The 22,921-nt window shown below is 33.0% G+C and overlaps 2 protein-coding genes across 5 annotated transcripts; one reads left to right on the plus strand and one right to left on the minus strand.

Moving 5' to 3' along the window:
- Nucleotides 1-9,583: 9,583 nt before the first annotated feature.
- Nucleotides 9,584-10,076, plus strand: LOC107943074 (uncharacterized). Its single transcript, XM_016876804.2, has one exon. The coding sequence runs from the start codon at nucleotides 9,649-9,651 to the stop codon at nucleotides 9,904-9,906; it is 258 nt and encodes an 85-aa protein (XP_016732293.1). The 5' UTR covers nucleotides 9,584-9,648; the 3' UTR covers nucleotides 9,907-10,076.
- A 1,787-nt stretch (nucleotides 10,077-11,863) lies between these two features.
- LOC107943071 (BEL1-like homeodomain protein 8) lies at nucleotides 11,864-16,316 on the minus strand. Of its 4 annotated transcripts, none has more exons than XM_016876802.2 (5): nucleotides 16,175-16,316; nucleotides 14,471-15,605; nucleotides 12,801-13,192; nucleotides 12,664-12,724; nucleotides 11,864-12,559 (listed from the first exon to the last, which is right to left on the minus strand). In XM_016876802.2, exons 2-5 carry the CDS (start codon nucleotides 15,572-15,574, stop codon nucleotides 12,038-12,040), a joined length of 2,079 nt encoding a protein of 692 aa, XP_016732291.1. In that variant the 5' UTR covers nucleotides 15,575-15,605; nucleotides 16,175-16,316; the 3' UTR covers nucleotides 11,864-12,037. The 4 variants fall into 4 exon arrangements, with proteins under 4 accessions (XP_016732291.1, XP_016732290.1, XP_016732289.1 ...); XM_016876801.2 differs by lacking the exon at nucleotides 16,175-16,316 and adding an exon at nucleotides 15,782-16,126; XM_016876800.2 differs by lacking the exon at nucleotides 16,175-16,316 and adding an exon at nucleotides 15,750-16,126.
- Nucleotides 16,317-22,921: the final 6,605 nt, after the last annotated feature.

Raw genomic sequence — 22,921 nt, forward strand, 5'->3', positions numbered from 1 at the left:
TGAACTTCTCTATACAAACTTTCTGAAGACCCTTTTGAGTTGGACATGTGTTTAGGAGATCTACAATGCTCTGTCGATGCCCTCAAGATGTCGCCTATCCTTTCCTGTTGATTCAGGCATGGCAAGATCAACACATGCCTCAATATGAACAAAACTTGAGCAGCTTATATCACCTCATGCCCCATTTTGATCAGTATTTGAGCCGCCCCTTTCGGGTTTTCAACTCAAATCCCCTTTGGCCTAAGGTGCCCTTTGCGGGTTTTCCCCTTAGCCTCTCCATTTTTACTTTTTCATTTTTCATTTTTTCATCTTCTTCTTCTTCTTTTTTTTTTGAATCAAAGTGCCCTTTTGCAGGTTTTCACCTTGGTCCTTCCTTCTTCTTTAAACGAAGTGTTTCTAAACTGGATCCGAGTTTATAGGATTAGCAATCTCACTCAGGATCAGTGCTCTTCTAAAAATGGTCTTCTTTACAACATAGGGACTTTCCTAGTTTGGCATTCATTTCCCTTTAGAATCCTTTCGTTAAGGAAGAATCTTTTTCAACATCCAGCCCTCTTGTGGAATTCTCTGAGACGAGCATGTTTATTATGGGCTCATATTATTTATTTATGGTACATTTGACCCTGATGAATAGCTTTTAACCCTTTTCCTAGGGCCAACTAATCACATTGCGATTGGATCCCTTCAACAAGCAACGAGGGGATTTTAATAGGTAGAACTACCTCAATCCTGTAAACCAAAAAGAAAAGTGTTGCCCCAATACCGATGTTCGACAAACAATGAGGGTAAATGGTAATTTCTCACGTCGATCCTCGTAAGTCTCAGTCATTTTCCTTCAATTTTTGATGTTCAACTCTAGGAACTTCAGTGACGAATCGTGGTGTCCACTTCTGAGCTAATTTGAGACTTCAGCTATCGTGCTATTGTTTAACCTCAATGCATTCTCCAATACTCTCTTCTCTGAAATTCTGTATCGGTATACGATGCCTTTAGCTCATGAAGTAGCCTCTCAAAATGAAACAATGCCCATTAGAAGTCTTCGATAATGGTGACGTCCATGCCCCATTGTGCTCAAAATTTGAGTCGTCCTTTTTCGGGTTTTCAACTCAGATCCACCTTTGGTCAAAGCGCCCTTTGCGGGTTTTCGCCTTGGCCTCTCCTTTTTTCTTTTTCCTATTTTGACTTTGATTTTTTGATTTTTTGGTTTTTTGAATTCATGAGATTAGGCAAGTTCTGGTCATGCTTTTCGACCAGAATCAATGTTATTCTAAAGTCCTCCACATAAGATCTTCCACTTTCATCTTGTATGTGAGAAACCTTCTTTGGTACCAGATTTCTTTCATAGAGCCCTTTTGGGACGCAACTACGACAGAAAAATTTGGATCTCTATCTTTAATCAGGATAAAATCCAACAACATCTTGAAGGGATGGAAACTCAACTTCAAATGGGTAAAGCTATGCTGACTCAACGAGAGAGGCATTGCCCCGGCAAAGAATTGCATCGTTCGCACTGTAAATTTCTGACATCGTGCTATTGTGCAGGTTTTATTATAAGAATCGAGGCATACCCTGGTATGATCATACAAAGACATCTTTGAATTTTTCGTCTCTGTAGGCAGGTCAATTCTAGTCTTCATCAAGCTCACAATTTCTAATGATTCACTGAGAGGTAGGATCTGTTTATCCTTTGTTCTACCATCCTCAACAAGTTTGGAGATAAGCTACGCTCTGTGTCAACTTCAAAGTCGTGAGATCCCTCTAAACACATGTTTCGCTCAAAAGGAGATTCTAAGTCTGTAGCAGTGTCATTCATGTCGTTGATATCCAGGGACCTATTGTAGGTACAAAATAATATATAAAGAATGTATGAATTTAAGAATAATTATCTGCATAGTATGATTATGAATGAATGAAAGAATGATTTGGATGGAAGAATAAAAGAATAATCAATGAAAAATATTAGTTCAAAAGATCGCAAAGATGCATTCCATTAAAATAATGACGTTCAGACATAAGCCTTTTTCACGAAAGACTTCTTGTTGCTCTAGGCTGAAAGCAACAAGTGTGTTTTGAATATTACTCTGAGTAAGCTCTAAATACTACAAAGGTTTCTTTAGAACACTCCCAGGTTTATAAGGGCGAACATCTAATAAGATCCCTTCTTCAGTTGCTTGTGCATTGCATTCACCCCACTCGTCAATTATGATTGGGTAATGGATTTTCCGCAGTGGAGGAATCATCAAATTTAACGATGCCCATACTGATAAGCCTTTCAACCAGTTTCTTAAAGGCAATGCAGTTTTCTATGGAATGCCCCGTATTTCTCGCATGATACTCACATTGTGCATTCGCATCGTGCCATTTGGGGTACGGAGGCTGTGGAGGTTTCGTGTAGAGAGGGGCGACAATACGTGCGTTGAATAAGCTTTGATACAACTCCTTATATGACATCGGAATTGGCGTGAATTGAAGGTTCTCAGTGCCTTACTTCACATACGATTCTTGTCTAGATGAACCTTGCTGACTAGTAATCACCTTTCTTGGCTGTGCAATCGATTTGTTGTAGGTGTTCACATTGCTCACCTCATTTTCCTTCTTCTTTAAGTCTGACCTCCTATTATTTTCTCCAGCATCAATCTTTCCACTTCTCACGGCACTTTCAATCATTTCACCGCTCATGACTATATCTGAAAAACTCTCCGAAGCACTTCCTAACATGTGGGTGATGAACGGGCCTTCAATGTGTTGATGAGCATCGTCATTCTTTCTCTAGGAGTGGCGCTGAACTTGGATGCACTCTCGGCTAACTTTCATTAGGCTTTTCTCCATATTGAAGGGTAATTCTGTCAAGGACCATATCAGCTACATGACTGTATTGTTTCATAAAGGCTTGTGCTAAATCCCTCCAAGAGCTAATCTGGATACGCGTCAATTGATTGTACCACTTAGACGCTGCCCCTGTGAGGCTATCTTGAAAGCAGTGTATGAGCAGTTGGTCGTTGTTGACGTATCCGGCCATACGCCTACAGAACATAGTAATATGAGCTTCTGGGCAGCTGGTCCCATTATATTTCTCGAATCCCGGCATCTTAAATTTGTAAGGAAGTACCAAATCCGGAACTAAACTCAGATCTTTCGCATCTATTCCACGATAGCCGTCGATACTTTCTATCGCCCTAAACTTCTCTTCAATCCATTTCCATTTCTCCTCAAACTGCTTTGGTAACTCCTCCTTCATCTTGTCTTTCTCCGCTACTTCATCGAAGTCCAGGACAACCAGATTATCGTCAGGACTAGAACCAGATCTGACCTGAAGGTTCTTCGGTATTGAAGCGTCACCTTGAAAGTGCTGAGGTCTAATCGAAACAGAAGATCTTCGTGGATGTGGTTCAATCTGAATTTGCGCTTGCGGAGGCGTGTATCCTGGAGAAAAAAGTGGCTCATCATTGTTTCCTTCTTCATCGCAAACCACAGGATTTTTCCTTTTATCCACTCCCTTGGTTATTAATTGCGTCAATTTAGTCATTAGTTCATCCTGAGACTCCTTCATCTTTTGTGCCATGTCTTTCTGGATCTTTTCCATATGTTCTTTCATTTGCACCTGTAACTGGTCTTGCATCTCTTTTTGCGTTTGCTCCAGTTTCTCTAATCTTTGATCCATTTCTTTGGCTTTGCGACGAGTACCGTAAGGATGTTTGGTTGATTGGTTTTCCAGATTAGCTGAAATAATTTTACATAATTAGGGTCACTTCATGAAAATCTAATGCATATGATGCAATGTAATGCAAATGCATGAAATGAATGCCTAAAGAGACGTTGATTCTGATTCAATTACATTTAGGAAACTTTTCTAGAAAGCAAATTCCCTTACATAAAACGGATACATGTACGACCTCACCCTCATATTCCAAGAAACAACATCGATTTTTTCTTCATCCGCATGTTTGAGGTAATCTCACCAATAGATGCCATTGCTAGCTCATTTTCTTGATCTTGGTTGCGATCCATCATCTGCCCATCTTCATAAGGCTCGTCAGCTTGTTGAAGGCTTTTGGACAATCGTCTCGAATCCCCAGGCCACCAAGCAAGGTCACGAACTCTTCCCTCGCCATTCTTGTGTTTCTCAGAATATGTTTGGGAAGTCGTATTGTTTTCCACTTTATCATGGAATTCGTATTCCATGACAAGCTTTCTAATTTAGTAATTGGATTTGAATCCATATCTCTTTCCTAAAATGCAAATGCAATGCAATCATAATCAAAACAAAACAAGATCGGTTAGTAAAAAAAACAGAAGCAAACAAGGAAAACAAAAAGTACCTAATCAGGTAGATACTAGGGGTTTGGAGTGGCTCTACCTAGGTTAAGTTCCTAAGTCTACTATATGAGGGTTGGTTCTAAAGTAAGGGTACCCGAACCAGCAGATTCCTCGATCCTCACCCATTATAGGCTCATACGGACTGAGTTCAGTTCAGGGGAATACATTTCCCTATGGCCATGCGGAGATGAAAATCTCACGAAGACATAGGTACAGATGTATCCCGAAAGCGATTCACTATCCCATGCGGAGGTGAAAACCTCACGAAGGCGTAGCTTCTCACTCCCACTTAAAAAGGGTGTGACCAACGGTCATGCAATGCAATGTGCAAAAATAAATCTGAACTTAAACACAGGAATTATGAATCACAATGACGAAGATCATAATAAAGATAAATAAAAATACAATGAAAGGATCGTATATTTAAACTAAGTTTTTGATTTTTGACAAAAAGACAAAAAAAAAATAATCAACTCATGGCTTGACTCTCTTATTTAAAGTCCCCAGCGGAGTCGCCAAGCTGTTGACACCATTTTTTGGATGAAAACGGGGTCAACTTGGGTTTTGAAAAATGAAACGGGAGTCGCCACCAATCCTTTTTTATGAGGTGTGATTGGATCACCTCGAAAAGTGGTTGTTTTTAATAAACGATTTGATTTTATTAAAACAACAAGTTTGGTCCACGAAATTCAAAAGACGGGTTCGGGAGTCAGTTACGTACGAGGAAGGATTAGCACCCTCGTAACGCCCAAAATTGGTACCTAGTTGATTAGCTAATGTCTTAATGTCGAAGGTTGAAAACTTTGAAGAATTTTAAAAATACGATCCTTGTATTGAAATGTTAAAAATTTTAGGAAAAAGGGACACGTTCCACGTTAATCGAGAAAGAAAGCATCACATCCAGTAAGTTAGGACACAATGTCTTGAATTCCTGATACGCGGATGAATGGAAAAATTTACTTATTTAAAAGATGTTTAATTATCTCGGGTTTAGAAAAGGGACCATGCCCAGTAAGTTAGGACACGATCTTTTTTTTTTTTAAATTCCCGAGATTGTTTAAAAACTTGAGTTTGAAAAGATTAGTGTATTTAGATTTATTATGGAAATCGAAACCCAGTAAGTTAGGGTACGATCCTCTCGAATCTAAACACAAAATATCATTTTTTTTAAACAAATTTTATTATCGAGTGAAATAAAAACATGAAGTCGTAGTAAAAAATATGAAAGCAAATTACATTGTTATACATGACAAAATCATAATGAATACAAAAGTGTAAAAATGATACGAGCAATAGCAACAATATAAAATAAATAAAAGTCAAACCTACAATCATATAAAATAACAATGTATATAAACAAATAAATTAAACATTCGTTCAAAATAATAATGAAAATGAAATAAATAACTAGTGAATACAATTAAAATGTAAAGGGATATATATATATGTATAGACGAAAAATAAAATATGTGTGTATTCATAAATTACAATATATATATAAAGTATATTTTAAAATATAAAGAAGAAAAATATGCATATATATAAAATATGTATATATATATATAGGTGTATAAAATTATGGAATATGAAAATAATGAAATGCATATATAAAGTAGGCGCATAAAAATATGTATGTACAAATTAAAGTTTAAAAATAATGAAAATATACATACGTATACAAATAAATACATTAATTTATATATATATGTTTAAAATATATTGAAAATATGTATGTATATGTCTATGCAAATTAAGATATACAAAAATATATAAATACATACATATAAATATATATACTTATAAAAATAAAAATATGTATATGTATATAGATATATATAAAAAGAAATATGAGTATACGTATATATATTAAACAAATTATATTTAAAATATGTACATGTATATATACAAGCACTTATATGATAATAATAAGACATATATATATTTAAAAATACATAAGTAAATATGAATAGAGATATAAAAGTAACAACAATAATACCAATACTAATAATAGTAAAGATGATAATAATAATAACAATAATAATAATAATAATAATAATAATAGCAAAAGTACTAAAAAGAGGACTAAATCGAAGTAAAATAAAAAATACTGGGTAGATCCGAAATAAAAAAGGACTAAAAAGACTAAATTGTAACACGCACGGAAAGAAGAGGGACCAAAATGGAAAATAGACCAAAATCTCAAAACGCGGCGCTTCAGGGGACTAAAATGAAACAGAAATAAAAATTTGTGGTCAAATTAAAAACAAAGAAATAGCGAAATATGACCAAATTGAAACACGCCACAAGTCAGAGGGACTGCGCGCGTAAATAGCCCAAAAATTAAAAACACGCGGATCCTTCGGGTCGGGTCGGGTCGACGCGCGGATCCCCTTTGCTAAAACGGCGTCGTTTCACGTTTAATATAAATACTAAAAAAAGCTAAAAAAAAACAATTTCATCTTCTTTTTTTAAATAAAACAGAGAGAAAACTCTCTCTTTTTCTCTCAGGTCCGGCCATGGTCCGGCTTAGGATTTCCGACGAGTCTCCGCAGCAGAGCCACCATGTGTGGTGGCCGGAGGTTCAAAATCGGACCTTTTTGGTCCTTTTTGAAGTCCATGGCCTCCAGGCCATAGATCCGGGGCTGAATCTCCTGAATCGGAAGCCGAAGACTCGAAAAATGGGGTGAAATCCTTCGCCTTCCTCCCCCTTCCGGCTCAGCGCAGGTAAGGTTTTGTTTTAACTCCTTTTTTACTATCTTTATTTATATATATGAAGAGAAAAGAGAGCAAAATAAATAAATAAAAAAACTTCAAAACTGCAGAGAAAGAGACCTTGAATCTGCCTTTTTTATTTTCTTTCGGTTGAATCTATTTTTGTTTTGTTACAAAAGTTGCCCCCCCCGGAAGAAGAAACCAAGTTACATTTTCGTTGGCTTTTATAGCTGATTTTGCTACTGTTTGTGTCCTTTTCTTGCTTATTTTCTTCTTTGCAGGCATTTAATGGGCATGGTGGTGGGTCGGTGGCAGAGAGTTGAGGTGACAGAAGCAGGTGGTGGCAGCGACGGCAAGTGGGGCACTAGGGTTTCAGTCTCTGAAACCCTAGTCTGATGTGGGCTTGTCCATTGGGCTCGGGTATTGGGGCTTAGTGTTTGGGCCCCGGGTTTTAATGGGTTTGTTGGGTAGGTTTTAGGTTAAAATTTGTTATTGGGCCCTAGGTCAAAAATTGGGCTTGTACAGTTACCATAAGATAAAATAGGATCATATTGGGTGAATAAATTTATCCCAAAGAAATTAAGGATATCCTATGAGAGTAACACACTTATGACAAGGTCATTGAATGAACATTTATTAAGTAGTTTTTGTAATGATCTATAATAAGGGAGAGTTCAGTCATGATAGTTTAGTGGAATGACTTTGTAAGTAAATAATGTTGTAATTAATAGGCGTAAAAGTGGAACTTAGTAACAAATTATTTAAGCCCTAATTATATATGTCAAATTGGTCCCTTTGTTAGCTTGAGATAACTAGAAATGAATTGCATATAGAACCAACAAATATGGAATGAATGAAAACGATGAATTAAGAAAAATAAATCGCATGTATTACTATCAGCAATAAATGTGTTTTCTTGCTAAGTACAAGAAATGACTTAAAAAATAATTTAAGGTTTTTCGAATTATTATTTAATTAATTATAATTACATAATTGAAGTTCAAAAATAGAATTAAATTAATTAGTCATTTTGGATTTGTTGAATAAGAAAATTAAATATATTTCTTCATAGATTTTATTATGGTAAAGTTGCTTGTCCTTAACAGAATTACAATTGGGTTGATAAAATTATTTAATTGAGAATTTAATTAATTAATTAATTAATATTTTTGATAATAAAAAATAAATATTGAATTGAATAAATTATAAGTATTGGATAAAAGTCTAGGAAGCACCTATAATCCCCAATATGGTTTTGTGTAATAAAAGGGGTGGCAAACCCTAATGTATTTAGGGGTGTGTCGGTGCCCCTTACTTCTACAATTCAAGTAGGAGTTGTACTTTTTATTAAAATATTATTATTTAATTAGACATTATTCAAACAGAATTCTTGTACTTTACTTTATAAATAGGAACTATTGGTTAAGCAATTTAAATATCTTTCATACGTCGTAATTCTAGCAATGGAAATTTATTTCTAAAAATAAATTCTATTTTTTTTAAGAAAAACGAACAATTATCAGTTATAGAGAGAATTTACTTTCCTATTGAAAGTAAATAAAAATTTTCATTATGTGATTTAGTTAATTTTGCTTGAGCCCACACTTGAGGCAATCCATGGTTCGATGATAGTGGAGATGGTCGTTCAGTTGAAAGCTAGAATCGACTTTTGTTTGTCTAGTACAAAGTACATATATATTTCAATTTTAAATTTATTGATGCCCAATTTAAGAAATTTTTTAAAACTTTCACTGTACCTAAAATAATTGTTTTCTTAACCAATTTTCCAAGGCAACAAGCATAAAAGCAAACTATAAGAAATTTTTTAAAACTTTCACTGTACCTAAAATTATTGTCAGCACAAAAGAACGTAGGTTTGAACGTGCTGAAGCGCTTTTATCCTCCTATTTAAGAGTTGAAAAAAAATTATAAGTAGTTTTAAACTTTATTTTAAAAAAATATAAAATTACCAAATAATAAATAAAATAGCATATGTTTTATAAAAAATTAAAAATAATAAAATGAGCTTGATTAACTTAACTCTTTAAAAATATGAATTAATTTTAACAAAATTTAAAACTTATACATAAAAAAAACACAAACTCGACCAGATTCGCCGTTCAACTCCTATATTTGTGCTTCATTGACTTTTGCATCAACTAAATCCACTCATAATGTGGAAATTTCCTATTTATGGCTAGTTCCAATATGGACAAAAAAGTTTCTTTCAATTTGATGATTTTAAATATCCCAACTTGTATGAAACAATACAGTCATCCCACTTGATTTTGCCTCATTTGGTGGAAATCCCATCACCATTTTTTTCCCGAAATTTTTCGATATCCAACGTTGATATTAAACATCGATTAAATCTAAAATTAAGCTAATCGGACCCTTAATTAGAGAAATAAGCTTTTTCAATGCTACAAAACTCAAACTCAAGATATTAATTTAAGAAAATCAAACTTATTGTAACTTAATCCAACAAACATCATCCATATCACAAAATTTTATATTGATGTCATGAACCCTACCCTTTCTCCCTATATAAGGGTCTCAATACTTAATTGTTTTGTTGTGTGGTTTTCTCTTTTCTCTTTTAACCTAAAAAACCAATTAATGGGTGCAAGAATAAGGTTTGTGGCTCTTGCTTTAGCGATATTGATGATGGTGAGTTACTGCTTGGCTGCAAAGGTTATAAAAGTGGATATGCTGAAGCACGAAAACACCGCGGTCAATGGCGGCCGGCGGCTGCTCCATGACGACAGCAATGCCAAAAGTGGATACGCAAAAGAGAGCAGTGTGAACAACCACCATTACATTCCTAGGAACGACTTTAACAACTACCCTGGTGGCAGTGAAGATGGAAATGGGTAAATTAATGAGATTAGCAATAATATGGGGACTAAACCGGTAACTAGATAATAATTGCATGATGTTGCTGCGTGTTTAATGAGTTTTTAAGACATATATATGTGATTGTGATCTAATTAGTTTCTGTACGGCAGTACGTATATAACTTGTATTCTGGTTTTAGTTGTATCGTATATCTGTTGTTACAATTATGTATAGGATTTAACGTAACTGCATGCATGCATGGCTGGATGCTTTGCACGGGATTACACCTTTCGACCCTAATTCCAACATCATCCAATCCAATTTTATCAGTGAATAACCCAAATTTGTCCAACTCAAATTTGAATGATCAGGGTTTGGAAATTTTAAATTGGAAATGATATAAATAAATAGTTCATGATTAAAATTTGAATTTTAAAATTGAATAATTTGAAATTGATCCAAATTCGAATAATATGAATATATTCAAAATTATTTGAAACTTTAAAAACCAGAATTAATCTAATTTAAATCAACCAAAATCAAAATTAAGTTGACAAGTTTACAGGAAATAAAAACCATCAATGAAATTAGGGTAAATTACGTGGTTGGTCACACAACTTTTATAAGTTATCATTTTAGGCGCTGTCACTAAAAACCGTTTTCATTTGTCATCTGTCCTTAATTCAATGTCAGTTTATATTCATTTTAGTCACTCAACTTTAATAAGTTTTTATTTTAGTCACTTATTTTATTTTTTTAATTTATTTTATTTCTTAATAGGTTTTTTCAATAAAAGGGTTTACCTGAGTTTTTCCATAAAAAATTGTTACTTTTTATTTTTTTTCTTTTTTAGCAATAATTTTATTTTTTCAGTAAAAGGAAAATTTTGGAGTTCTATATGAATTAACTGAGTTTTTAAAGGAAATACTTGGATATTTACAGGGAAAAATCATTTTATCTCTTTAATTTCCTTTATTTTTTTAGAATTAATTTTAATTATTTCCTGTAAAAGGGATAATCTTGGAGTTTTATAGAAAATTATCTAGGTTTTTATAGAAAAACTATTTTATCATTTTAAATTTCCTTTTCCCATTTTTTAAAATTAATTTTAGCTTTTTTTTCACAAACGAATAAAATGAAGTTTTTATAAGCTAAAACATGACTTTTTATAAAGAATTGAGTTATTGGAAAAATTTTAGTTTTATCTATGCATTCAAATAAATTCCATTCCCCTGTATAAATTCAAGATTTTTTTTTATTTTTATGAAAAAAATGAGTGACCAAAATAAAAATTGATTAAAGTTAAGTAACTAAAACAAATATACAATATCAACAAATTAACGACGAGGGACCAAAATGAAAATAGCTTTTAACAATTCTGTATAAAATGAAAATGATTTCCAATAGTTGTACCTAAAATAAAAAAATTATTTTTGATACCCAAAATGAAAATTTAAGAAAGTTCAGTCATCTACCCAATAAATTATGGCTGGCATCAGAGCCACTTCAATGCTTTGGGATGACAACATGTTTAATCATATCCGACACTCAATGTACGTCTTATCATAAAAAGCAAGGTCATTGTGATTAATTTTAAATTTTTTATATTTTTCGAGTTCTAAAACTTCATTCCCCACCAAACAGTAATTAAATTCATTTTAATAATGATATTTTACATTCTCTATTTTGATATTTTTAATAATTATATTTTTCAAATTTTAATTTTAATCTAAATCTATAATAATCCAAACTGTAAAACCCAAATATCCAAAACTCGAAACACCCAACTTAAAAACCCAGATAAACCCAAAATAACCTGAAACAAACCTAACCTAAATTGATCCAAATTCATACTCAGTAATTTTTACAGTGGATCTAAGGGTGTCGGTCATTCTTACCCTAAAAGACATTACATGTTTGTATACACCAATTACCGAAAGAACCAAAATCCCTACCAGCACAACTGACAAATCTAAACAAACTTATTAAAGCACCATTACCACATCAACATGATTGCACTGCATGGTGCCATCTCTTTAATTCAACCCTGTATTAGTGTGACAAACAAATACGGTCAAGTTGGCCTGCAACATTTGTATTAGCAGTCTTTGCCACATTTTGGAAAAACTATCATAAGGAATGGCTAGCCTAGTTGATTGATCATACAATTTCAGCCAGCAAAGTCGTGGACCATTTGACCTCCGAATGGCCGCTGCAGTTGGTCCTCCTGCGACTGATATTGTTGCTGCCGGTGCTGGTGCTGTTGTGCTTGTGCGGTTTCTGCACCATGCCGGAGTCCCAACGTAAGTGACACAGCTCCGAGCCCTCCCATCTCAAGCCTGCTTTGCTCATACGGTGCGAAACTCAACACCGAACCTTCCATGCTTGTTGGGATACGAAAATCCATCCTCAAAGGTTTATCATGAAACCAGCGTTCGGTATCATGGGCATCTCCCGTAGTCTCCGCAACAGCCACATATGAGCAAGTCAATTGCTCCATGGAAGTTACGTTTATACATGACCTGTCGATAGGTTGGTCTTCATTAGGCCGATTGGTACTAGAAGATTTTGCTTCAGTTGTTTTGCTCGAGTTCAGATTGTTTTCTGCCAAGCCTTTGCTTTCGAGCATGTGTATTTCTTCAACCATCGGTTTCCAAACTCGAACTCGTGCGTTTATGAACCAGTTAGACACCTGCCTTCAGAAATCAAACGCTTAACTACGCTACATTCTAATTCAATCACACAGAACTGTTAGATTAAACACTTGATACCACAAACAAGAAGCCATGAGCCCACCTGGTTCCGAGAAAGCCCGGTTTGAGTGGCCAACATATGCTTGTCCGTGTCTGTAGGGTACCTATAAGAAAAAACAGACAAAACAATTCACACCAAATTATATGCTCGAGTTGACATACGAAAATGAAAAGACTTACGGATGAAGAAAATGCTCAAAGAGCCAAGCTCTAAGAATTGCCACAGCACGTTCTGGTAGGCCTCTCTGGGGCCTCCAGCCTTGTTGTTGGGGTTCAAGGAAGCCCACGTTAACCCCCCCGGATTTCTGAACCTCATATTTTAGCCTAGACATATTTATATCACCTTTGCTACTGCTAGCACCGGTAGTTGAGGACAATAAATCCTCCCCCAGGGCTCTACATATATGCCTGACGCGGTCCGAGATTGCGTTCTTTATGCACCGAAAGTTCTTTTCTACCGTCTTGAGAGCCAAGGAAACATAGGGAGTGGCAGAACTAAGACCTGCTACCGATTCAAAAGACGAAACCACCATTTGCATCTGCTGATAATATAGCTTGTATCGTCTGTAAACCTTTCAATGGCACGGCAAAGACAGCTTCTCATTAGAGCAAACTTGAGCTAGCATTACTTAACGGTAAAACGATAAAAAAAAAGAACACCAATCAATCTATCTTGAAAAAATCGATGGCCTACAAACACTTATGGTTCACAACAGGGAAAACATGATGGAAGAACAGCAATTTCACTGTAGTATTCATTCTCTGATCAAACAACTTGGCTATATTAGGAAAAATCAATAGTATTCAGATATGCATAACCCATGATTTCAACCCACAATGGGGCCTTGAGCCAAGACAAGACGACAACTTATCAAGGTCGAAACTTACAAATAAAGTAGCTTTGAAAGTATTGTCCGCACTGTTAATTGAAATGCACTTTGATTTGAAGGTATACAGAGACGAAAAGTGATTAATACCAGCAACTAATTACTGTTTTATAATTACATAAAGTTCATTAAACTGTTGGGAAGTAAATAAATTCCATCCATCATCAGCACTTAATTGTAAGAAAACAATCCTCTATCAATGTAAAAGAGTAGAAAAAGAAAATAACTTAGATGGATAGGCTACACCATGACAGCAAAATAGACCATGCCGAGCTAAACAAGGTTTATAACCGGTCCAAACATGCAACTTGCTCAAACTGGTAAGAAAGAAGGAAAAAAACATAATTTCCATGATCAAATATTAGCAAAATGTGAATGCAATACAATTAAGAGGAAACAACTCCTGCATTTGTTCAAGTTTGAAATAATAAAAATGAACTATATATCGTATGCAGATGCTTATATAATACAAACGGAATAATATTTGATGGTTCGGTTTCTTTTTCGGTCAGGTTGTATATATGACAAGTAAAGGAACCTTAATGCTAGTAGGGCAGATCTTGATCACCCATCAAAGAAATTGTTATGACAAAGTGAAAGATGGTATATGCAGTACTGATAATTTTCAAGATCCATCAATGGAAATCAAATTAACACTTCACCATTGAAATTCTCTGTTCTTAAGCCTTAACCATACCAATCCTTATCATTTCAATCAGTGACCATTTAGATTAAAATTCGATTCTGTTAGTCATCCAAGCACACAGGATGAAATTTTTCAATGGCATAATGTACAGGCATTACAATCAATATGCATAAATACAAAGATGCAAGGCTTCAATTAATGCTATATGATTTTAAAATAAACATATCTGATAGTTATCTTCATTAATTTTCATTGAATTAATGAAGATAAAGATTCAATGGAAGACAATCAAAAAGGGAAAAAAAATGGCAACCAACCTCTTCTTGCAGATATAAAAGCTTTGCCTTCTTTTGTTGGTATTCAGGCCTACAAGAGCTGCTGCTCCCAATGCCAACAGCAACACTAATTTCATTAGAACTGCAAAAACTCGAGATGGAAGCCCCTGAGTTGTTTCCCTTAATAGCTCTATCCTCCATATCAACTGCATTGGCATCATCAGCTGAGGCTAAGTCACCGATGTCGCCTATGACCGCATCGGAAGTCTCGCACACTTTAGCAAGCTTCGAGTTGGCTACATGGCAGTATTGATCCAATAATTGTTGTGCTGGTTTCAGAAACTTTGAATTCTTAAGAATAGTTGCATATCCCGTAAATGGACCAAGGGGGACACATGTTGAATTCCCACTACCTTTACTGATTATAGATGGCTTCTGCATCGAATATAAATGGGCAGGGTTTAAAGCTTTTGAATCTTGAGATTCCTTGAAGCGATGGGAACAACACTGGTCCTCTGTGAACTGAGCTGCACCGCATGTGGTATTCGACGAAAGAGTTAGAGATAGCCCTTGGGTCGTATTAGTACCAGCATCAGCCCACTGTTGGCCATCCTCTAATACAGGCCTAATGTTCGTCCAAGCACCACCACCGTTACCACACAGCAAAGCACTTGCTTGATGTGCCATAGAAGCCATTTCTAGTCCCTGAGTACCCAGAGAAGCTGTAGTAACATCATAAAGAGAAGAAGATGAAACAAAATGCAATTCCCCACAATGCCTTTTGCTATCCTGGCTACAAAATTCACTGTAATTAGGCTTCGGATGCCCCATAGCAGCATCAAGCATAGGGTTTTGGTTGATCCCATAACCCATCACCCAATCACCACAACTTTGTGGGTCACCTGGGACTTTACACGAACCATTTGCAGGCATTTGCCTGCTGCGGCTTTCTTCATCTTCTGTTAACTCTTGATGGGGTGAAACAAATGTTGGGTCGTAAAGCAAATTGGCATTTCTAACATTACGAACTTGAACAAGATCTGGGTTTAGTCCCAAATGATGAACCCTCAATTTATCACGCCGGCTTTGCTGTGCGACATGCGATTCAAGTTTAAACTTGCTCATATCCATACCCAAAAAACTCATGCAAAGCTAGCTTTCAAGAGGATTCAACGATCTGGGGATAAAATAACAAATATATAAACATATTAAATAATTTATCTAAGCAGAAAACCACAGTACTTTAAACAAATATAATATATATATGTATATGTATATAAATAAAATAAATCAGCTAAAGCATATACACTGCAAAAAGTACATGAAAATGGCAATCATAAGCTTCACGTCAACCTGTGGAATAAACCCTAATTTCACAAAGCTGAAAAAAAAAACACCCTGGTTTTCCTTTCAGTTGCAAGCTACTGAAAACACCCAAACCTTTTTAAAGCTTAGATCTAATAAAATAAAATCAAGTTTAGAAAATCTCTTGTATATTATTTTTCCTTTTTGAAGAAAACTATTTTTATGAAAAAATACATGGTGATAAAATTTTCTAAGTTGTCATGATGCAATGAAGACCCAAAGACTAAAAAAAGAAGAATAAAGATTTAACTCAACATCCACCAACCAAGAAAAAGATCCCCAACAGCTAGCTTAACTTCATAATTATGGAGTAATAATAATTAAATTTTCGAAAAAAATAATGCAAGGAATAGTATAATTTTTTTTCATAAACTAAGTTACCTCTTTAAAGATATATTTTGTGCGCGTTGTTAAGATATATGAAAGTAAATTTTCGTTTTCATAAGGGCTGGGGAATTTTCCAGCAAGAAAATATTTGATTGGATAGAAAGATAAAGAAAACTTTGAGAATAATAATAATAATAAATGGACGTCACCATTGACGTTTAAGGTAAAAAAGGAGTGTGTTTTTGGATTTAAATTTCTTATGTTCCCTGGTAGGGTCCCGTTTGAACCTAATTTTTCATGCTAAAAATTTAAAGCTAAAATGCTGAGTAATTTACATTTTACTTCACTAAACTTAACATCAATTTTTATCGAAGTTAAAAATTTTTTTATATCTGTTTTAAGATCTATAAAAATTATTTTTTTATAAAAATATATTGATATCACTGAATTTTTATTATTAATAAATTAAGTCACTTATTTTAATTTTATTTAATAATTTTTTAAAAAGTAAATTCATTAATTTATTCATTCAATGAATAGAACTATATATTTCAGAGAGAAAAAAGCAAACATTCATTGTAGATGGTGAAGGATAAGCTCCATCAACACAATAAAGGCTTTAGTCTCAGTATCAATAGAATATTATTACACATTAACAATTGGTTTTGTTACAACTCAAGCTAGAGTGATTGTAAACACTTAATACGATAATGAAATCAACCTCGGATAGTCTAAAGCAACGAGCAAAAATCGACAAAAGAATTGAGCATTCACCAAACTAGAGAAGACAATAACAAAATTATCCCTAAAATTACATGCATAAGCAAAACTAAAAAACGTGCTACAATAATAGACAAAAACTTCTAAAACTGAAGACTTATTAAACAATGTAAAAACAAACAAAAATATATATAAAACTTAAGACAACACGGGTCCAAATCGACATGTGAAATCATTTATTATTCTGAAATATTTTCAAATCAGAAACAAATTAAGAAGTTGAGAAAGAACTACCCACTTTCCAAGAAAACTACTAGTGGCCGATGGAGTTTTAACGAACAATCAGCATCATCATCTGTCTATCACAACTTGTGAAGACAACAAAGATACCCACAAAATATATCTGTAAATTGAAAAAAGAGAAGACCTGTGTAGTGAATAGAAGAAGAAAGATAGAAAGAAAAGGTTGATGGGAGAGGAAAAAGGCAAGCGATAACTAACCTGAAGACTAACACCGCTGCTAAGCAAAACAAAATGTAAGAAGCAATCTGGTTGTGACTTGAGTTTTAAATATAATCAAACTAGCGATAATATATTATCTAAGTCAAATTTTCTATTAAAATTATTTTATGCAGTGATTTGATTTATTAATAATTAAAGTTTAGTGATATAATTTGATAAATTAAAAATTTATGACTAAAATAAAAATTGATGCTAAATTAAGTAACTTGTAATGTAAATTTACCCCTACTTAAATGCAACTTTTTTTAATAGTAGGGCAAGAAAAAAAATTAAATATCAGCTCAGCTGTTTGGATTTATTTTTAAAATATAAATTAAAAAATTACAATTATCTGAATATTATCGAATCTTGTTTTTATTTAATTCATAATTTATTTTTATTGCTATGATATAAAAATAAATATGTTACATTTTAATTAGTTAAAATAATTTAACAATTTTATATAAAAATATCTTTTAAATATATTATACGGTAATTATTTATTATATATATAAATTAAAAATCTTTCAAATAACCAAAAACCCAAAAAATAAGTCATTCTATCAAATATGTCTAAAAACCAAAATTAATATAAAAAATGAGAATTGAGCTGAATGAAATTATCATGAATAATTTGTAAAATAAAAAATATTTAATTCAGGATAATTTTATCATTTCTTTTAATATGAATTGCTACGAAATTGTTCATTTTATAGATTATGTTTAGAATTTTTATTTTTTTAATTTTAAAATTTTTAAAAATGTTTTTTATTTAAAATTATTCATGATAATTTTTAAAAAATTTTGAGAATATTTCTTATTTAAAAATTTGATATTGATATAATTTTTTTTCAAAACCCTCTTACAATTCATTTTCAAAATTTCTCCTCTAAATATAAATTTGAATGAGCGGTGCATTTACTTACGGTTAGTGTAAAAATAATAATAACTGTAAAATTAAATACTATATTAATACTATAATTTAAGGTAAAAAAATAAACTAAATACATCACATTACACTTAATCTCCATTAAGTGATCTAAACTCTCTATGTTAAGTAGAGAAAACAAGGATTATGGTCTGAAACGGAAGCCAGGCTATTGATAGGATAAGAATTCATTGAACAGAGTTCCCCAAACTGTATGGGCATCTGAAGATCATCAGCAGCAACCGGTTTTTTCCTAGAAACCAACGCCTTTGTTCCCCCGCATTCAAAGCCGACCGCCTCACCTTTGCTTTCAAACTCTCCTCTCCTACCCATTCCCAATAAATATTTCAGTCATATTCCCAATAGATTTAAAAGCCGGCCACCGCAACCCCCCTTTGTTGTACGGCAAAATCACTCCCCTCTCACACATAATTTTAACTCGTACAGTGCAGGTCTTATCCTGGATGTTTGATATTAATATATGAGTTGGACGGTGATGATAGATGACATAGTTGTATCGAAGTTGATGCCCCTACCACCGCCAGTGCTTTTTTTCTCTGAGGGCGGAGTAAAAGGGGTCCAATCAAAGACATTAATGGGTGATGGCATATGAGGCAGGCATATGAGGCAGGCAGTCCCTGTTAGAGTGGAAGAGAGCAAAGAGGAACCGTGCGAATAGTGTTCAGTTTTTATTCAGATTCGATACTTGTTACTCAAGTTTGATTCCGTTCTTAAATAGTATTTTATTTTAAACATTATCCTAGCGGTAGATTACTCACCCCATCAAATTCATCCTTAAAACCTAGGAAACTATTTCTTTCACAACAAGATGAACCGAAGGAAAAGCAAAAGAGGGCCATCATCGGCTAACCGATCTATTCAAATAATGCTCACTACAGCGTGGAATATTAAGTAAATAACAATATTGAGTCTCCCATTGCAAGATTTTCTATTCTAAATTTGATAGTAGAAGGTTTTCTTTTACAAGATTTGAACTTCTTTCCTTTCTTCATCTTTTATGTTATATTTGTTTTGTTTGTCTGTTGATTTAGGGTTAAATTGCATAAATAATGTGACTTCTTTGAAATTAATCCTTTGTCTTCTTTTTTTACTTTATTGGGTTGTTGGGACAAATTATCATGCTAGTCCCTGGACTTCATGTCTATATACCATATGTTAAAAAAACATTTAGGATGTAAATACATACAATTAATTTCATGGTATGAGTTTGTATTGTGTGATGTGTCAATTTACGACCTTTGGCATTTCATATTATCTATTCAGAAAAAAGATTGTATGAAATTGTAATTTCACGTTATCTTTATTTTTTTTATTCGAGAATGAGAAACTAGATATTTTTTCTCCTGATTTTTAGTATTTTCAGGAGGAAAAAACTAAAAATTAAGAAAAAAATTTGAATTGTCATTTTCTCATTGAAAAGGGATAAGAATGATATAGAACTATATTTGTGATGTAAAATTTTATTTTGTTCCATTGTGTATTACTATGTTTCTCTTTGCAGTTTATAGGTATGTATTGATTCGTATTATTCATATTTATCAAGTTTTTTATTTGAATTTAATTTTCAATAAAGAAATACAAAAAAAACCAAATTTGAAGGTAAGACAACGTTTTAATACGATGATAATAATTATTTATCGTAATAGAATATTTTTTTTAACGAAATGAGACCTTACAAAAGTTTTAATCGATTCATTTAATTAATATTGTTATTATTAAAACAATTAAAACGAAGGATGGGAAGAAACAAAAATTCTACCACATTATAGTTAAAGTTATTGAAATTTGATCTTGTTATTTTTCTGAAACAAATCAAATATCTCAATTTACTAAAAATTGACTGCATTTTGAACCAAAAAATTACTGCATATGAGGTCAGTAAGTCTTTCAAACAACAGAAGACCAAAAGGACAAATAGAATTCATAAATAATAAATATATTTCTTATAATTAAATACCAATCAAATCTGCTCCTCTTTTTGTCTGATATTTGCACCTAATAGCAATAAAAACTTCCACCCCAAAATATTAATAATAAAATAAAAATAGGTTTATTTCTGATTTAAATTTTTTTATATAATATTAAAGGGAAACATGAGATATATCTAACAACAGCTCCATTTAAATCAAAACATGTTTTAAATTGATATATCTTAATTTTCTATTTTTATAAATTTATTAGAAATTATGTGACCTAAATTCGGTCACTTCTACTATTTAACTCTGATTAATTGTGTTGGAAATGTTTAAGTTCTTGAGTGTGCAAATTTAAGTCTCTCTTCACGTAAACTATGTATTAACTCTCTCTAAATTTATAAATTTTTAAATTTCATTATACGTGGACCATGCTCGAACTTATTTTGGTCAAAGACCAAAGATAAGTTTGTTGTACTCTATATTGATTAATTTTAATTAAAATTTGTTCCGCAATATATTATTTATATTTATAATAATAATGATTAAAAATGTTATCAATTTAGACTTATTGATAAATTTTAAAAATTGAGAGACCAAATATATAAAACTAAAATAGGAAATTAAATCTTAAACAGTTGTACAATTGAGGGACTAAAACTTAAAATTAACCATTCAAATTATTTATTTTCCCAAAGACGGCAAATTACGAGTTAAGGAGCTCATCTTTTGATAGTTAAAAATAATAAAGGTAGGGTAAGAACTAAGAAGCTACTATGCAAAAGGAACAATCAAATAACCCTACAACAGTGACATCAACCTACCCTACTTTAGTTGTACCTAGAAAACACTGGGTTTTTTTTTAGGGTCCCTAGGTTTTTAATTTTCTCTTTTTCTTTAGTAAAGAAATTCATTTATGGGGTACGTCACATCTTTCTGATGCCCTACAACTTTATTTTCATTTTTGGGGAAATGACGTAGCTACCCTGTCATGGCAACCGAGCCACTTCGCTATCTCCTGCCCTGCTCATTTTTATACACATAAAATTTTCTATAATTACACTAAACTGTTTAGAATGGGTTTTTTACAATAATATTATAAAAAGATAAAAAATAATTAAAATATTATAATTTTTTTTATTTACTAAAATATTATAATTATATTTATTATTTATTAAAATATATCAAAAAAATAAATTGCAAAAAACTGATCAGGCCAATGGCATTGGTGGCACCAAATGTGCCAAAGCCATTGACAGCACCAAAGGTGCCAAAACCATTGGCGGCACTACTCGTATTATAAACACGACATCTGCCCAGCTGAAGGGAGAAAAATCAAAAAAAAAGAGGTGTTGCGGAAAAGAAGAGAAAAAGAATGTATTTTTTAAAAAATAATTGATTATATTGTTGTTATTGTTTTGTATATTTTGTAATATTTTTTGTTTTAGGTTAGTTATTAAGATTAATAAAACTCAAATTGATAGTATTATTATTATTATTATTATTACTGTTGTTGTTGTTAGTATTAAGATGTTATTAATGTATTAAAATGTAACTTAGTAGTATTATTGTTAGTAAAAAACTAGTATTATTATTATTGTTAGTTATTATTTTTATTTACCCAATATAAACTAGTTAGTAAAAAACTAGTATTATTATTATAGTTAGTTAATTATTATTTTTAGTAAAACCCTAATTAATAATTTTAGTGTGTATTATTTTGAGTATACAATTATTAATATTATTATTGTGTTAGTTATTAGGATTAGTAATTTATTCACCGTTCGAGAATTTTTATGAGATTTTGTTTTTTTTACAGATTAAATATTGAAGATGGATGCTAAGTTTCTTGTATGCGTTTATTTCGATGGAGTCATCTTGACAACAAGTGTTGGATGTGTATTTGAATGTCGACAACAAATAGCAATGAGATTTAATAGAAATATATCGTTCGATAAAATGAAGGCAAGGATTAATGCAAAAATTCTTAGACGTTGTGAGAGAATGATATCAAAAATTTTCTACAAGTTTCCAGTTTCGACAAATCCGGTCAAATTCGTCGAAATGGAACTTGTAGACGACGAAGATGTGGAGACAATGGTCGATCTCTCCTGTGGGAATGGGAGTGAGAAGAATGCACCGATTTACTTATTTGCTGAGTTAGTCGGTATTGAGCAAAATGAAGATGTTAATGCATCTGATGAAGAAGACGGGGCTGAAGAACCGTGGATGGTGGCTCCAATATCATATGTTGATAGTGAATCAACTATGGGTGGGATCGGTATCGACCTGAATATTACACCCGATGTTGATATGGTTGGTGGTGAAGAAGAAGGTGCTGGCGATCATTGGGATGAAGAGGTCGATAGTGACGGTGATCCCGATGTAGACGATGTACCTGATGATATTGATGATGAAGGCATTAACGCTTCTTCGGTCGGGGAGCAGATGCGGCGTATTTTGATACACAATAATCCTAGGCCACACATGTCGCTCATAGACCCCGACGCAGCGTATGTAGCTGAGTTTCCGGAGTACCCTAAAATAGTTCATCCTCGCGGCCTGGCCGTAACATCTGATGATGAGGAGTTATTCATAGGCCAGAGATTCAGCTGTAAAGAAGAATGCGTATATGCCATTAAACGGTACAACATGAATATATCGGTGGATTATAAAGTCTCCGTGTCTACTCCGGCAATATATGTTGGAGAGTGTTGG

This window comes from Gossypium hirsutum, chromosome D03 (assembly GCF_007990345.1).
Source record: "Gossypium hirsutum isolate 1008001.06 chromosome D03, Gossypium_hirsutum_v2.1, whole genome shotgun sequence".
Taxonomy (NCBI): domain Eukaryota; kingdom Viridiplantae; phylum Streptophyta; class Magnoliopsida; order Malvales; family Malvaceae; genus Gossypium; species Gossypium hirsutum.

Excerpts from the sequence above, each read along its gene's own strand:
- LOC107943074 (XM_016876804.2), top strand. The coding sequence starts at position 9,649 with ATGGGTGCAAGAATAAGGTTTGTGGCTCTTGCTTTAGCGATATTGATG.
- LOC107943071 (XM_016876802.2), bottom strand. The coding sequence starts at position 15,574 with ATGAGTTTTTTGGGTATGGATATGAGCAAGTTTAAACTTGAATCGCAT. Across the intron at positions 12,725-12,800 it reads TTTGAGCATTTTCTTCATCC|GTACCCTACAGACACGGACA; the intron begins GTAAGTCTTTTC and ends TTTTTCTTATAG. Across the intron at positions 12,560-12,663 it reads CCGGGCTTTCTCGGAACCAG|GTGTCTAACTGGTTCATAAA; the intron begins GTGGGCTCATGG and ends TTCTGAAGGCAG.